Source organism: Lagopus leucura, unplaced genomic scaffold (assembly GCF_019238085.1).
Source record: "Lagopus leucura isolate 7727_CA_CO unplaced genomic scaffold, USGS_WTPT01 Super-Scaffold_100008, whole genome shotgun sequence".
Lineage (NCBI taxonomy): Eukaryota > Metazoa > Chordata > Aves > Galliformes > Phasianidae > Lagopus > Lagopus leucura.
This window is the reverse complement of record NW_024962265.1, coordinates 33,773,736-33,791,096: the sequence shown is the minus strand read 5'-3', so window position 1 is coordinate 33,791,096 and position 17,361 is coordinate 33,773,736. Positions and strand designations below refer to the sequence as shown.

The 17,361-nt window shown below is 37.5% G+C and overlaps 1 protein-coding gene across 2 annotated transcripts in view; it reads right to left on the bottom strand.

Moving 5' to 3' along the window:
• Positions 1-1,778: 1,778 nt before the first annotated feature.
• RAP1B (RAP1B, member of RAS oncogene family) overlaps positions 1,779-17,361 on the bottom strand; it is a 29,392-nt gene continuing 13,809 nt past the window's right edge. For both annotated transcript variants that reach the window (XM_042872372.1, XM_042872371.1), the window contains exons 2-8: positions 13,447-13,531; positions 12,003-12,071; positions 9,245-9,301; positions 7,179-7,319; positions 5,551-5,694; positions 4,181-4,296; positions 1,779-3,022 (exon numbers count right to left, since the gene is read on the bottom strand). In XM_042872372.1, the coding sequence (XP_042728306.1) occupies positions 4,210-4,296; positions 5,551-5,694; positions 7,179-7,319; positions 9,245-9,301; positions 12,003-12,071; positions 13,447-13,503 (555 nt within the window). In that variant the 5' untranslated portion in view covers positions 13,504-13,531 and the 3' untranslated portion in view covers positions 1,779-3,022; positions 4,181-4,209. The remainder of the gene's footprint in view (positions 3,023-4,180; positions 4,297-5,550; positions 5,695-7,178; positions 7,320-9,244; positions 9,302-12,002; positions 12,072-13,446; positions 13,532-17,361) is intronic.

Here is a 17,361-nt window from a genome sequence, read left to right as displayed (position 1 = left end):
ATCTGTGAACTTTTTAAGTGTGGTACAGAAAACAGTTATCCTGAAGTAAAAGTTCTCAAAAAAAACTTCAGCAGACAGGATTCTTTTCTAGAATTAAATGCTTACATAGTTCCAATTCCTGGGAGGAACCGGATGTTCACTTCCCCAGCAAGAACAGCTTCGTATACTTAATTACTTAGGTAGGAAGAAAATAATTTCATGCTTTTTCCCCTTATGCTTCATGTCCATCACCTTGCATCACTTTGCCAGGCATCTTTCCTTTAACAAGCGGGACACCATTTCCTTTAAGGCTTTCAAGGAGAACAATAATGGTTTTTAGTTGCCACCTGGGTTAACATTCATTGATTTTGCAAGTCTAGCCTGAGTTCTAAGTGTTGATGAAAGTGTATTTTGCTTCTTCAGCAGTCTTTGAATGGAAAAGTGTAGAGTTTCTATAAATTTTTAGCTTCCCTGTGGCTTGATCAAAACAGACTACTCCTAATGCTGAGGCATTGTATGTTTACTACTCCACAGCGCAACCAAGAATGTTTCAGAACAGAGCTTTCAGTACAAAGCCTGACATTCCTTATAATCAGTACTTTTTGGTTGGACACTGAGACCAAGCAAAGGTCTCCTCTGACGTTATCAAAGAATTTTCTCTCCTTCTCACCTACTGCCACCTGTACAGCTGCCCAGAAGAGAAACACATTAAAAAACCGAGATAATGACAACTGGGACATAAAAGCATTGTAAGAACTGAACAAGCAGATGTTGAACATGAAAGAAGTGAAAGGAGGAAAAATACCTTCCTCCTTGACAAGCTAATCAGTATCAAGCTTATAAGAAAACAAACAAACAACAAAAAACACTAAAGCACCCACTGCTCAAACCTAACCTGCCCTGGGGACCAATCAGAAGGCATAGTGTGCCACAATACATTTATGGGGATCAGCCACACGTTCTGGCAAAGGGGAAGAAATTTCAGTCTTAATTCCAACTCTGCACAGTGAAAGACTATACTACCTCATTAAAAAATGGCAGTGACTGACAAAAATACCAGCAGGATGGATCGTATGGCCTCTTTAATTCACTGTGGGTAGTGAAGTAGCTAAGGCTGGGAAATTCTGAGATAAAACTGAATTGATTTGATTTTGCAGGAAAGAATTAGAATAAGCTCTGATAATTCCGTGCCAGAGGAAAAAAGAAAAGAGGTACCAAGTATTTGGGCGTGACAGTTTTCAAAAGCACAGCCAAGATCAGGAGATCATCCATAGTCCATGCATTCCACTTTACATCTGTTAATACTGTTGGACTGTGAAGTCTGCAAAACTACACTTAATACTTCAAGAATGCTCTTCTGCAGATCTCCCTGAAATCAAACAAATATGGTTTAATCGTCCAGAAAAATCATGTTTTCTCCCAAGATATATATTCTTTCCTTTAATTCTAACAAAAGATTCTTCCTAGAAAGAAGGAAAAGAACAGGCAACATATCCTTAGTTTCCCAAAAAAGTCACTGCTGGTCTACTTTTGAAAACACACTTTTCAGTAAGGGAGCTAGTCTTACATTAGCATTTCAAATATCCCACGTCCAAAGCAGTAAATGAAGTTTCACTCAGAAATTCTTCCGCCCTAGTACATGTGATGCTATTACAAGAAGTATCTGTGGCATGTATTTGTCCAAAGACAAAGCAATAAGTGTTCCTTTTCGTCATATGATGTATGAGTCTGCACTGTGCAAGAGGTCTAGAATCGATATTTACTAGCTCTATCAAAACACAAAACATTCAAGTAGTATATAACTGTAATGCAAGCCCTTGCATGGCAATCCAAATTTATTGAACTACTGATGCTAAGTCATACAAAATTGCACCACTTTAATTAAGGCTTTTAGTTTACATTTGGCCACCTCAAAGCAGTTGTAACATTAGGTTGGTCAATTTAAATACTGTGGCTCCCTGTTGGATATACACACAATCTTTACACCCAAACGTTAATGCATACAAAGCAACAAGGCATTGTTAAATAAATCAGCAAAAAGTTAATTACTGCAACTTAGGCCCTGTGACCAATTACACATGATTAAAATTACTTCCCACATTCACATCCACAGTACTCTTCCACCATTTAACATCTCAACCAAAACGTTACACATGTAAAACAATCACTAACAGGCAAAAGTACTAAACCTGTATATTTGGTATTGCAAATACACTTATGCATGAGCAAGCAAGGGAATTCACAGTGAGAATCTACAGCTGCAGAAGCCCGAAAATGATTTACAAAAAATTGTTAAATCATTAAAAAATCGTTTTAAAATATACACTTCTTGTTGTAGACCCCCACTGTACACACAACTATAAACATTGTTCCCTATGTAAACAAGGAAAAGGAAACATACAATAAAAGGTTGAAAAGTCTGGACATTTCCTTCCCAACAGATATTAAAGGCCATGTCTTTAGTCAGACGTTATACTGAAAGGACTCTTAAAGACTAGATCACTGTCTCCACAGGTTTTTCCTAAAATTAAAAAACTATATAGCTGTTGTGTTAATCAAAGCGCTTTTGTACAATACGATGATGATGATCCTGTATTTCTTTAAAAAAGTTACAATAAGCTACAAATACCGATGAAGCAAAGTTATCTGGAGTAGTCTATATAGGAGCTCTTTGGACTTTCTTTTATTATGCTAAAATAGTGGTGCTTTTAGGATTTACATTATTGTACTCTCCAATAGAAAGTGGGGATTGTTGAAGTATACAGTACACAGTTTTCATACATGTACAACATTGGTGGATGAACAATGTCTCTTATCAGTAATACTGGATGTAGGCTCTGGTTTTACCAGTTGCATACACTTAGAATATTTATAAGTAAAAATCTCTCGTGACACTGGAAAGTGATTAGAATGTGCAAACTGATGTAGTAGCTTTCATCCATTTCTTAAAGGGTACCACCACAGGAAAGTCCATTTAAGATGTTGGTAGGTTTAATAAAGTTGGAATGCTGGCACTGTTGAATTGGGCAACAGTTCTTCAGACCTGTAACAGCAAAATGACAAGTTAAACCATGACAAATAGTCATTACTCTCTAGTTAAGAAAAACTGAAGCAGGAACTAGCAAAGTTATTAGTGAATATGCTCAGAAAATAACCTGATTGCTTTTCCTCTACTAATATAACCTCTACTGTACATGCACAATAACAACAAGTCAATAAGTAAAACTGAGTTGGGATACACATGGTAATCCAAACTGAACTGTGGAAGCAATATTTGATGGGCAGTACTAATTTCTTACACTAGGACAATTCCAATGGCTGTGAAATTGCACTCACACATTTGGAGAATCAAAGCTCTTAGTTTGAAAGCCCTGTTAAGGAAAGGCAGCAATAATACCTGTTACTCTCAGCTAATGCCTCTGGAATCCTCCTGGTTTGCCAGTCAAGAAAGACCTCTGCCCAAACTAGGGCTTGGAGAGGGAGAGGAGGAAATAAACTGTTCAAGAGCAAGTTGTAGGGAAAAAAAAATAAATATCACAACTAACTCTTGAAAAAGCTTACTGAAGAGGCAGGCTGAAACTTGCATGAGCCATCAACAGCATTCTTAAAACACAGCTTTAGTTAGGCAGAACATCAGCAAATTGTCAAAACAAGGGAGATTAATTTAATAACAGTAGCTCCGGGTCAAATATTTGGAGTGTTACAATGATCCCTTCACCACCCTTTTCCCAATGCAACCACTAACCATATCACAGCATATAATACATCCATGTAGTCCAAAGAAAACAAGGAATTTTCCTGCAACACCATGCAAATATGAGGATGAGTTTAAAGTGGTAGTTTGTATACTAAAAACATCAATATTTTAGTGTGCATTCCTGATAATTGAGCTCTTGCAGTATGTTTTATCAGCCTCCAAAAAACAAAAGTTCTTTTTCCAAAAGCTAAGTGTTGGAAGTATCAGGACAAGTGTCATTAATGGGAGTTTCATCAACACCTTAAAGCTTGAAAAAACTTTTTTGTATCAGTATGAATAGTGCATCTTGCACAAATTCTGTAGTTAACACCATAAAAACTTCAAGATATCAGGAATTTTTTAATGCAGTTCTGCACAATAGAAGCTACAAGTGTACTTGTTTGCTTGCTTCATTTGTTTTTTCAAGTCAAAACACACAAAACGGAACATTTTAAAAAGGTTTACCTGGCTCAGAGCTACAGTACAGCTATGTATTAAAGTAGCTGACACGATGACTTTTTGCGTGCTTTTCCAGGCACTGGAGTTTTTCTGTTAATTTGTCGCACAAGGTCATAAAAGATCTGTGAATATAAACGCCCGTTGGTTACTGGAATTAAGAAGATTCCCTCACAACCTTAACTCTTCAATCTTATTTACTCAGATACTCAAAGATCTCTGCTAATATTTAATTATCATGAAGCTGGAAAGCTAAGCTGCACACTTAACGTATGTCTACTTTTGCTGAAGATATTTGATCTGTGGGTCAAATTTACCTGAAAATAACAATATGCCACCACGATCAACTAGCACACACTATTACTTCCAATTAATTCAGCAGCCTCTACAAAACTACAACACTACATTTCCTAGACAGGTAAAGCATAAGACTCACACTTTGAGTCTCCTTAGAATTCTAATTAGACTACAGCTTTGTGGAAAAGCTGATTTAAGACAAATCTAAGCACTGCAGTTAAATAGCAGCTGTTTTGTTCATAATTGACATTGTGCCAATTATTTCTGCATCTCGCACATCAAGTCCTCACACTAAAGCTCTCCTAGCAGTTTTCTAGGGCACTGTTTGCAAAGGAGCAAACTATCCAGCAAGGGCTTTTAGTATTTGATGGAAATAAGCTCCAGTTTATTAAACACAGAACTTTACTATAGAGTTCAGCAAATGCATTTTTAAGAACAACTGTGTAGTTTCCAGAAAATCCTAATTTAATATTCATTACTCATTTTAAAGTCAGCTGTGCATAAAATCACCACACTCATTTGATTACAAGTCTTGCACAGAGGGCCGTTCAACTTGACTGACACTGTCAATAATATTTTCCAGCACACACAATGAACTGCAGGGTTTATAATAAAATTCAAGCCGTTCCAGAAAAGTAAATATTAAACACAGTCTTTTTCTAAAAGCTTTTGGCATCAGATTCTTTATGCTGATACACCCCCACTGAATAAGAAAGCATATACTATGGCATGTCCTAAAAATGCATAAATGCATGTGCTTGATCAGATGCCTAGATCCTGCTAAATAAGTAGCAATATACAAGAGATGCTTTTTTTGTGTGTTTTATTTTATTTTTTGCAGAGCATCTATTCATTTTTTCCTTTCCAATCAGCTACTTCTGAAAACTTGAAGTTTTAAGTAAAAGTGAACTGTATCCCTTGATATAAATTAATCATAGATTCTCAAAATAACAGGGTATACTTTTGTCCATTACAATCAAAGTTATTTTTGATTTTTTCCTGACGTATGGTAGCATTTAGTTAACAAAATGTTGTCTCATTCTTATCTGCCACCGTTCCATCACACAGGTATCATGCCTTACCTCATTAACATTTATCTTTGATTTTGCAGAAGACTCTAAGAATGCACAATTATTCCATTGCCTTGCTAGGTTCTGACCTTGTTCCTTTCCCACAACTCTTTCATCTTCCAAGTCACACTTATTGCCAACCAGAATCATAGGCACCTAAAAAACAATTCAGTGTTAGCATAGAAATCATTAACAATTTGGAAAAGCACAATGTAGGATACCTGACTGCCAGCATAACTGAGTTCTGGTATAACTGAAACTTAAGCTTACACTTCTGTGAAGCTTCAAAGTGACTGCATTTTTTATTGTCTGCCATTTTGTATGGAGTTGCAAATGGTTGGATTCATACAAACCACTAATTAAGTAAATTTTACATGTACTAAGTGTTCTAATGGGATTTTACTTTCACATGCATAGACATCAACTGTTAAAATTAAAGGCATCAAAAAGTCTACTGATGACTCAGCTACAAGACTTCAACATGTTCAAAAATCCTTGGCATGTATTTGAAGATTGAGAGGAACTTTAGGCAATACAATTCCATATATGACCAAGGAAGGCTTATGCTAACCAGAATGAATGTAGCTCAGAAATTAAGGTTTTGAATATCCTGAGAATTATTTTGATTTTAGTTCAACTCTGTACAACATTAATACTAAAATAAAAAGGCAGTTTTTAGGTTTTGGAAAGAAGAGGTGTGTGAAAGTTAAATTCTGCCTTCTCAAGATACGCTTGTGATAATGGGTAGTAAATCACTTTGAGATAAAATCCACTGAATATAGGCAAGACCTGGAGATGCACAGGCTTAATAAATTGCAAAGTGCTTTGTAAGAGTCACAGTAAGCTTCAATGAAATTGAAAAATATGTCTGCCAAGAGCTGAAGCGTATACAGATATTTGAAGGAAGGGATCATAGATTCCACCAGCAGCTTAAATAAGATCTTATTCCCCTCCTCTGCCTACTGCCTCAGCATGCAAGGTATTTCTGATAAAAATAGTTTTATAATGTTTGAAATGTTTATAATGGCTTTATAATGTTTGAAATTTGAAATACCTTTCCTTTTATTAATGGAAGAAGTAGTCCCTTTCTACCAAGGTTAAGATTTTTTAATCAGTTATAGATTTGTTTTAACTTCACTTCATATGTTAATAATGCTAAGGGCTGCATGCTGAAATTGTGTGGAAACAGTATGACCAAACATGCTCACAAGAATGTACAAAATGTAAGGCTACAGAACACACAAGTTTGAAGCTTTCAATACAGTCTTCTGGAAAAATTTAATTTTGTTTTCAAAATACCACAAGCAGTGAGAAACACTGTAGGCTTTTTTAAACTTTGTTGTGTAGTAATGGAAGTAAAAATACAGTTGCTTTAGACATGTTGCTGCAGTCCTAGAGAATAAAGTTATGTATAGTTTCAAGTTAAGCATTTGAAAGGTAGAAATTAAACAATTCTCTTTATGGAGTGCATGACAAGTTATGTGTTGCCTGCTCTGCCTCAAGAGTTGCATTTCTTTACTACGCATCTGCTGGTTGATTTGTTTCTTACCTAAAGCATGAAACCTACCTGACCAAAGTGTAAACACTACAACATTGCAATGAGAACTGCAGAAGACTTTAGCATTTAGAGAGATGCTTACATCATCAGTGTCTTTGACTCGAAGAATCTGTTCTCTTAGATCCTGTAAATCATTAAACGTCGACTGTGCTGTGATGGAATATACTAATGCAAAACCTTGTCCGTTTTTCATGTATAGGTCTCTCATTGCTGTAAACTGTTCCTGTAATTAAAAAAAAGGTACAGAGCTTGCATTAAATTTGCACTTTCTTTATACAAACTGCCACATACTTCAGGTTACAAATGTTTTAAAAGTATGATGCATTTGTGCTCTCCCCTTTTTAAACTAGTATTTTACTGTTTTATTGTATGCACTAAAGTTAGTTAAGCCACTTCTAAACAAATCCCAAGCCTGGAACATTATATAGGGTGTTTGTACAATATCTAGATACCGCCAAAGGCTATAGCACTGACAAAAAAAAGTCATCACAGAAACTGAAATAATTTGAAAAGAGAGAACAAGTACATTGTAGATTACAGATGTTGCATTCCTCCTGCATCCTATTTCAGCTCTTTCCTGTCTCCTGTTTTTTCTTCGAAATACATTGCAAAGTAACTGCATCCCCAGTCAATCTCAATTTTATATTCCAGACACTTCCTACTTTCATTTTCAAGGAGATTTAATAGAGGATAGAGATGCTCAATAGACTTGTCACATTTTCTAGACTTCGGTGAAAACAGTGCACAACACAGCAGCAGCATTAGGATTTGTCCCCGATTGAGAGCTCTCACTAGTATGACTGGAACAGCATTTGCCTTACTCACCTTGGTGACTTAGCTATCTTGTGATTCATCAGTCACTCATCAAGTCCAGGAGCTAGTTTATCAATTGAAAGTACATGATCACAAACTACAACTGTATTCCAATCCAACTATTCCAGGTCATGCAGCTCTTCCTAGTGGAGCGTAACTAAGTGTAATAGGATTTATGAGGCTAAATAATGGAAACATTTCAAAGTTCTGTCTGTTTGCATGTCTTCAGCTTTAAAATCCAGTTATATATGTATATATATATATATATATTTTTTTTTTTTTTTTTGGAGGAGTGGGACTTAATTTTATATGCAACTCCTCCAAACTTCTGGTTTCTTTTATAAGTCCACCCCTTTCGTGGTTGGATGCCTGGAACACGTTAATCAAGACTTTACTATATCTCCACTTCTGTGATTAGAGGCAAGCACTAATGCAAAACAGTGACATTGTTTTCAAAATGACACAAGATATTTAGGTAATAAATCTGCAGCTGAAGTGGTGATGTCAGTTTTAGGCTTATAGGGGATACCAAATATCCACATACTAAACACACACTGAGTTTTTGCATATTTGTACCCAAGAAGCCTATATTTTCATATACAAGTTTTTCTTCTACCTCTGTACCAAACACTACACGTGAGATGAAAAGCACAACCTATTACAAGGGAGTATCCACTCAATCTTTCTGTAGTTTTACACAACCATACTCTGCTTTGCAGTTTAAATAGACGATTATGGGATCTGATTGCTATTAGAGTTCAAAAAACACATACTATACTCCAAGGGACGTTCACTGGAATCAATGAGAAATATGACTGGTTTCAGTGTATTTTGGAACAACACAGGAAAAAAATGTGAGTAGCACGCAAAGGGTAAGCATAAACCCTATGCTTTGAGTCTCCATAAGCTGACTAAAGAGACACTATTCCTACCCTCATGTTAGGATTCCGTCTCAGGCACAACAGAGAAATGAGAGAAGAAGAAAGTACGTATTTTTACAGCAACAGAAATCAAAACCAAGTAACCACACTGGGCATAAATTTGTCTCCAGGCACTGTAAATTTAAAACAGCAGCAGAATCACTTTTAAAAGCGTTCAGACTGATATTTCTCCTATTACAGAACATGAGATCACAGGAAACTTGCAATTTGTTTTCTGTTGCAACTCTCTAGCGTTAAGAACAAAACTTCTGTTGAAGAACAACTTACATCCACATTGACCGCGGTTACTCTTTTGCAAACGAGGAAGGAAACCTGTCATCATTTACACTAAACTCCTTATAGTTTTTGAAAGCTTTAACACTGTACACAACTTGGGAGAACTGGTTTTACTTACTGTTCCTGCAGTATCTAAGATTTCAAGCATACACTGTTGCGCATCTACTTCAACTTGCTGTCAAGAGAAATAGAAGTGGTTAGAATGCTTCCTCTTGCAACTCTTCTCTTTAGAACTACTAACAATTGTGTGACTTTATAAACAGATTCATAATGCATACAGCAACAGTGGCTTAAGAAGTTTATATGGATATACACTCCGAAACCAGCAGGAAACGGCCTTCTAAAGAGCCCCAGTGACATTTTCAAAAGCAGCTTCAGCAGCCAAGTACCACTCTGCAAAGTGATTAAGAATTTTTGATTATTAAAAAGGAAGGTTGCTGAATTTGCAATATCAGCAACTAGCACAACGGACTCCTACTTGTTCCAAATATCATTCACAGACTGAAAGAACAGGTGAATGCTACAAATCTGAATTAGCACACTAATGCTCATTCAACTGCGAGTGAAATCACTACGAGAATAAGAGGTATACAGCATACAATACACAAAGCAAGCCACTAAGTATACTTTCACAAAATTAAGCCTTTAGAGACACTAATTAAGAAACTGAACCAACTTTAAAAAAAAACTGCATAAGTGTAAAAAGGCAGATCAATTTCCACATCCTTCTCAGAGTTCCTCTGTCAGTCTCAAATAAAAAACAAACAAACAAACAAAAGGGGCTGTGAGGGCAGCAGGACATAAAAGTGCCCTCAAACTGTTTCAGGCTGGTTGCCCACATTTTTTTTCTTTGCATCTGCGCACAAAATTCCGGGTTAACTTTAAGCTTTTCTTTTGTAAGTAGATTAGAACTTCAGGGAGGAAAAAGTTATTTCCACTCATCTCACACTTCCCTCATGTTCCCCAGGGACGGAAAATTTCTTCAACAGTCACTATTTCAGCACAGACTGCTGACAAAGAAAGTCAGCTAATTAAGCACCATCTATTCTCTTCACGAAGAAATATTTGGGGAGTAGATCAAGACTGACTTTTAAGACTTCATGCTCACTTATTCTATTCATGCACTCTTCATTTCTGCTCAGACAAACTTAAAAATACTTCAAGCCACATCCTCTCAACTTCAAATACTTTAAATTTCACATTAGCAATACAGAATTGTAACTGCACAATAAATGTATTTTAAAACTACCCATGAAGCAGGTTAGAACACTAACTGGAGTGAGGAAAATAACATCATGAAGTGTCATCCACACTTAAGCAAGACTTCATCTAACTGATTTGAAAAGAATACAGACATATTCCTCTGTTTTAGGACCAAAACTGAAATGAATATTGTAAGATCACCACTAAAAAAAAAAAAAAAAAAATCATTGTCAAAACACAAATTTTCTTGAGATAACTTCTCCAGCCTCCATGGAAACAGCCTGTAGACAAATTCATCCAGAAAACATCACAAATTTAATGTGACATGAATACTGTGAATATATAACAAAGGAAACATTTCACTTTAATACAGCTTGTGCATATTTTCAGAGTCACCTGTTGCAAGTCTTTGCTGGGTCAGACTCACTGAACATTACGATTCCACAATTCCTGCTCATCTAACATAAAAAACATTGTTACATTTTTGGGTTTTTATTTTGCTAGCACTGTCTCTTTAATAAGACTTCTGTATGCTGAAAAAGCTCTGAGCATACGGGCTTTCAGACAGAGCTAGATTTCTGTGAGGTCAAAGAAAACAAGTGTGAAATTATTGTTTTGCTAATTCCTCTTCTTTTCAGAACAAACTCCAATAACTCCACACTGCAAAGGCTGCTAACGCAGTCTCTGTTCCACTATCAATACTGCCCTAGAGCTGAAACAGGAGGCTCTGCTCAGTCCATCCCTACCCATGGTTTGTGCATCTTGCCTTCCTCGCATAACACCAATATTTCTGTGGCCCCCCATGGGTGAGCTACATCAGAGAATCAACACATTTGGAAAGTAATTCAGCTAAAAAATGAACAACATTAAGAAACTGACACTGATCTGCTTCATTAAACAGTTAACCATTTTGTCAGTAATCCAGATGTGAACTGTCTTAGCTAAGAATATTAATCATGGTCTCAGTGAAAAACGAGCAATGTGGAGAATTCAAGACGATGCATGCAAAGTCAGACCTTTCAGCCTGTCATGCTGAGGATGGGAAGAGAAACTAACAGGTCACTGTTTATTTATGATACGTTTGTGTCAACTTATTAATAAAACAACAACCCATTTAATGGAACCATATCAAGCAGATCAGTGAAACTGTTAGGAATGCAGTACATTGCCGCTTGCATTCTGAAGGTGAGTCTGAATTTGGGTTTAGTACATTTTCTTAGCAGCAAAGAAGTTTGAAAACTCTGGAATCCAGGTCAAAGTCTACTTGCAGATCCTAACTCAGAATGTAGTTGTGCATACATATCCATGTAAACTCATATAGGAAAATAATTAAAAAAAATGAAAGTGGTAGCATATTAGTAAGCATGAAATTATATATTTACATATAAAATATATTTTTTTTAGTGCTTCAGTGTTCCTAATTCCAACAATAAAATTACCACTTTTTCCTGACTAGCTAGTAGGTATTATGCTTAAACATTAAAATACTAGCCTTGCATTACTCCTTTTAGGCACACTTTTTAAAAGCATCTTTACATTTCAAACTTTAGTTAGCAGATAGTATATGACATTATCAAGCACACCCTTTTTAAAGTAAAAGCTCTAATGCTTCACAACATCTACAGCAGCCTGAAGCATTAAAGTTTCTTAAGCACAAGAGTTTTTACACTTACCTTTCTGTAGGAGTCTTCTATCGTAGGATCGTATTTTTCAACAAATATTCCTTGAACAAACTGTACAGTCTGCAACACAAAAGTTCTTCTAAGATCCTTCTTGTACAGTGCACAGTGCATACAAGAAGTTAAAAACTACCATTCTATGTGTATATTCAGTTATTCATTGCATTTTGGAAAGCAAACTAAGCAACAGACAAGTATAAATTAAGTGAAATGACAGGAAGTTAGAGGTATTTTCTTATATGATTAAATATTGTCAGGTAAAGTAATACTACACCTTCTTCTAGCCACTGTCACTCAGAGCATAAGCATTGATTAAAGGTTTGTCTAACTATTGGAATCATTATTAGTTGAAGAGGATACTGCACAGCTGAATGGCTTCTACATTTGTATTCAGAACTACTGCATCTTTCATTGCTCACCTGCAAGCACAGGAATTACTCAAAAAACAAATGCCAGTATTTACTAGCTTTAAATAGACTAAGATATTCTTGTATACCTAGCATGTAGGACAATTTTAGCCTGAGTGGAACTTTAAGACCGGCCAATTCAGAACAGACATGTTCAAATCCAGAAATGCTACAGTAAAATAAGAACTGTGAAGTGAAGGGAAAAGTTATTTCACAATCTAAAATGATTTGTCAAGTAGGTCTTCCTTTAGGAACTCCTCTGTACAAGAGTAATTCCTTTGCACTTAAAACTACAAATGTTTAGATCTTACTTTCTGATAATGTACACAATTTGTACACAATTAAGCGGAAAGATGTGAAGTTCTCAGGTGGGCTGAGAAGATCTCATTCTGTGAACTTCTTTAGTGCTAGTGTAGGTTGATATGACTGTAACTTCTCTGTATTAATTTAACTGAAATGCACAAGCTCTTTGGTGTACGGTCATCTACCTGCTATAGCTGTTCACTTATTTGCTAGCAAAAGTGTTGAAAACACGTTAGACAAATGGATAGAAGTATCTGCACTTAAAATAAATTAGTGCTTTAGAGACTACCGTGGAATATTACCCCAAAGAACTTTGTACAGACAGAAGTTAGCAAAGCCAGGCACACACAAGCCAGTTCACCCTGCTGGCCTCCCAAAAGAGCTTCATTTCCCACAGACCTATGGCCAGTCTGGTAGTGAAGCCAGAGACCTTCATACTGCAGCGGCTACGCATTTCACTGCATAGGATATGCAAAGGTCTGACCAAGCACCAACAACCAAACTCATCCAGAAATAACAGCGTGCAAACTGCACCAATGGAGGTGAATACACCAAGAAAGCACTGGCAAGCACACTGCAAAGAGTGTACTTATTGTAACCAGGAACCCTCAGCAGCCGTTACTTATGTTTATTTGCGCTTACTCACATGAAAGTAATAGGGGTTAATAGAGAGAGTCAGAGAAAGATGAAGATCTGGAAATATGCTTTAACTGCCTCACAATACTTACCAGAGCAGACTTTCCAACACCTCCAGAACCAAGAACCACCAGCTTGTATTCACGCATGGTGCAAGAGAGAAATTGCCCTCAATACCTAAAACACACAACAAATTATTTACCAGCTTTGTTCATCAGGACTGCTACTTTAGCATTACTACAGACACTGTTCTCTCAAATGTGTAAGGCAAAAGCAGTTAAATACCAATATAAGCTATTAGATACCATTATAAGCAGGATGTCGTTCAGTTATTGTACAATAACGAAACTACAGACACTTAAGGACAATAATCCTCAATACTACTTTCCTTGCACTACACCAAAGAGTATCTCTAAGTTCTTCTTTTTAACAGGACTTTATGACGTAGAAGTTTTCACCCTTTATTCGCAGAAAGGAAGAATTAGGTGTAGAAATTAATTTGCTCCTATTGACAGTTAAATGAATTCTGTCACAACACCCCAGTCAGTGATAAGTGTTCATCACACAAGCACACACAAGGTCTTCTAGAGGAACCAAGCCACAGGACCTCTCTGCAATAGTCACAACAAGCACTGAAGTATTTCACAGGGTTCTCAGGATCTTTCTTTCACTCACAAGTTTTCTGCACTATGCATCTTGCAGGAACAGACCTGAATCATTATATCCCAGATTCACTCAGATGCCTGAGGAGACTGCAGTTTTACAAACACGTTCACAGCATTGAATTTACCAGGTGAACTGCTGCTGCTATTGCTCTATTACTGCAGAGAACGTTCATTACCTATGGTATTGACACAGACCTTCTAAAAACATTTCTTAAATTTCAGAGCTATTACACTATTACATATCCCTTCCTCATCCAACCCCCCAAATTTATGTCATGCTGCACAAGTTCTTATAATTTCATATGCACACACGTGTAAGTGATTTTACTCATATAAGCTGACATGCACGAAACAACATCTCCACTTTCCTCTGAAGAACTGCAGTGTACCACTGACATCATCAGTGCTGGCTCAAATGCTGGATGGGAAATTTCTATCAGGAACAGCATCTTTTTATTCCTCATAAACCACAATACAAATCTCAGGCAAAGTTTCTATTGGTTCACTCAAAGTTTGTTCTATATCCAGAACGCACAATCATGACACTGCAATTCACTTCACTATGTTTGATAAAAAGGCTTCATGATTTTTAAATATACAGCAGTCATCGTCAAACCACCAACTCTTAATGAAGCTGCAATAAAATGCTGCAAACCTTCAGCTAAATAGCACATTCTCTATCACATTAGAGTTCTGTCATAAAAGGAAAATTGAGTAAACCCTGTTATAGCAGAGCTAACAGTTACCATCAGTAAGAAATAATTATCCAAGAGGAGGTAAGTGTGAATTTTCTCATTCTGAAACATTTAAAAGCTAAATTATTTGCAGAGAGACTTGTGTAAGAAAATTAAGCCTATCTCTTCCCAAGAAGCAGGCATTTTTCAGAAAAGAACAGCAGGATCCCAAAAGTTAGTTTGAAAAAATACAAAAACCAAATCAAACACACAAAAAACAACAAAAACATCTACATGAAAACCACGTGCTTAAATCTGAGAACTGATTAATGTTCTGCTAGATACCTAAAGCAGTTACAACGGCTGTGGTTTAAAACTATCTCGAGGCAATCGAAACACCCTTTGAGACCATTCCTCTCCAGCAGGCCAGGAGTTCCACGCTGGCTGTGTGCCTGCCTATGGCTGTCCGCTGTGTCTGCTTACTCACCTTCACCGAGAACTAACCTGCAGAACCAACACAGATGCTGGGGCCTGGCTTTGGGTCTCACTGCTCAATTGAAGATCCCTCTGACAGCCCTGCAAGCAGCTGAGTTAACAGAACTGCTCCCACTGCCTCAGGAAGAAGCTTTCTGCTCCTTCCCCGCACACACTCCAGCACTCAACAGGCTGAGTTACCTGCCTTCATACTTCCACCCTGCCATGGAAGAAAAGTTGAGGGGCGGAAGCAAGGCAGGACAGACTGCTCAACAGCAACACTCTCATACCTAACAGAAGAACTTCTCATTCTACCCTTTGAAAGCACTCTTCCTATACCAAACCATTCACACCACGTTTATAATCTATTTTGCACCCTTGGAGATGTTCCATAAGACCTACCAAGCCATACGTACCAAGCCTCACTGCAAACACCAGGAACAGGCTGCCCAAGGAGGTTGTGGATGCCCCATCCCCAGAGGCATTCAAGACCAGGCTGGATGTGGCTCTGGGCAGCCTGGTCTGGTGATTGGCAACCCTGTGTATAGCAGGGGGTGTGTAACTGGATAATCATTATGGTCCTTTTCAACTCAGGCCATCCTATGATTCTATAAAAGGCATCATCTCTAATTAATGAAAAGCACCTTTCAAACTCCTGACAAATTAAGTCTGCAATTACTTTACCTGTCACTGCCTTAAAACAAACATTCATTTATGCCTTTATTTTTGGAAAGGTGTCACTAGAATGACATAAGACACAGTGGGTGTAGGGGAAATCCCAGCACTGTAATCTGAGTGAACTGCAGCAATTTTGCTGTCTTGCAAAGAATGGTTTGAGCTGAATTTCTCAGTATTCAGTCTGAAGTTAGCAACTAAAAGTAGAAACGTCAGTAACAAAGGCTGACAGTAATTCAGAAGTAATAGAACTTAAGCAGCACATACCAAATATGTTTTACTGACTGGTTTGAGTCATTGGTGACTTCCAGCAGAGTTTAACACAAGCCAGGGCTTCTTCTGGCAGCCAGGTTTGGAAGCTCAGTCCTATGTATCCAGCTGCTTTACAAGACCCAGGAGCTGGTTTCACTACTTTTAGTGCAGTACGTAATTGAAGCACATGCATGCGATCACAGGTTGGTCAGCCAATCCTCTTCATCCACAAAATACCTAAGCAAAAAGCTTTAACATCTCTGTACATGTGTCAACGTCTGCAGCATGCTCAACAAATGTTTCTCTGACCTTTTCTCCAAATTCAAGCAACGAGCAACCAAAGTGCTAACTTCCCCTTCCCCATGACAACCTGTCTGCCACTTGCACAACTACTCCTTGACTACCAAAAGCACACAGTAATGCTTCAGTTATATGCACCCACAGCCCCTGTACAGCACAGAGGTAGCTGCACATTCCTGCACTGCTTTACTGTCAGTCCAGCCATAACTTCTTGGAGCAAAACACAATACAACCTACTCCCCAGTACACTTTAAGATTAACACGGACATCTCTGGAGCACCGCATGAAGCAGAAGCAGCATCATCCGCTTCCACTTAGCTGTACCACCTCACAGGCTCTGAAGAGCAGCCCTGATGTCACTTCACCTTTCTATTAACTGCTAATAAAAGAAGAGCTTTCATAACAAAAAAAAGTTTTTTTTCTGGCTACAGAGCTTTGCCTCCTCAGCTAACAAAGTACCAGATTACAGAGCAAGAAGCTGTTGGTCTGCCATGCTATTCAGTGCAAGAAAATCTTAGCACTTCATTTTCCAGTGGTCAGCTTGCTGTTGGCTACAAGCATGCTCAGCCACCTGAACTAGGACACCAGTGCTGCCTGAACTTGATTTTCCAGTGATTCCTGACCAGTCTGCCCTGACTGTACTCGAGCTCAAACTCATCCTTCTGTACCTTGTGTTGTACCAACTGCTTGCATTTGAGACCTCGTTCCTACTTTACTTTCTTTTTCAGACTGAATCAACACTTTCTTCCAGAATTAATACTATGTTCAGCTCCATCTAGTGCTGACATGGAAACGTTGACTCATTTATCACAAGTGATGGGAGCAGAGGAAGAAGATGGAAGATGAAGTATGAAAGAGGAGATTTAAGCCATAAAATACCCAATCATTCAGTTACCCTGATGGCATTTGAAATAACATAAGCCATTAAGCCTCACGTAAGACACTAACATAAGATGTTCCACTGTTA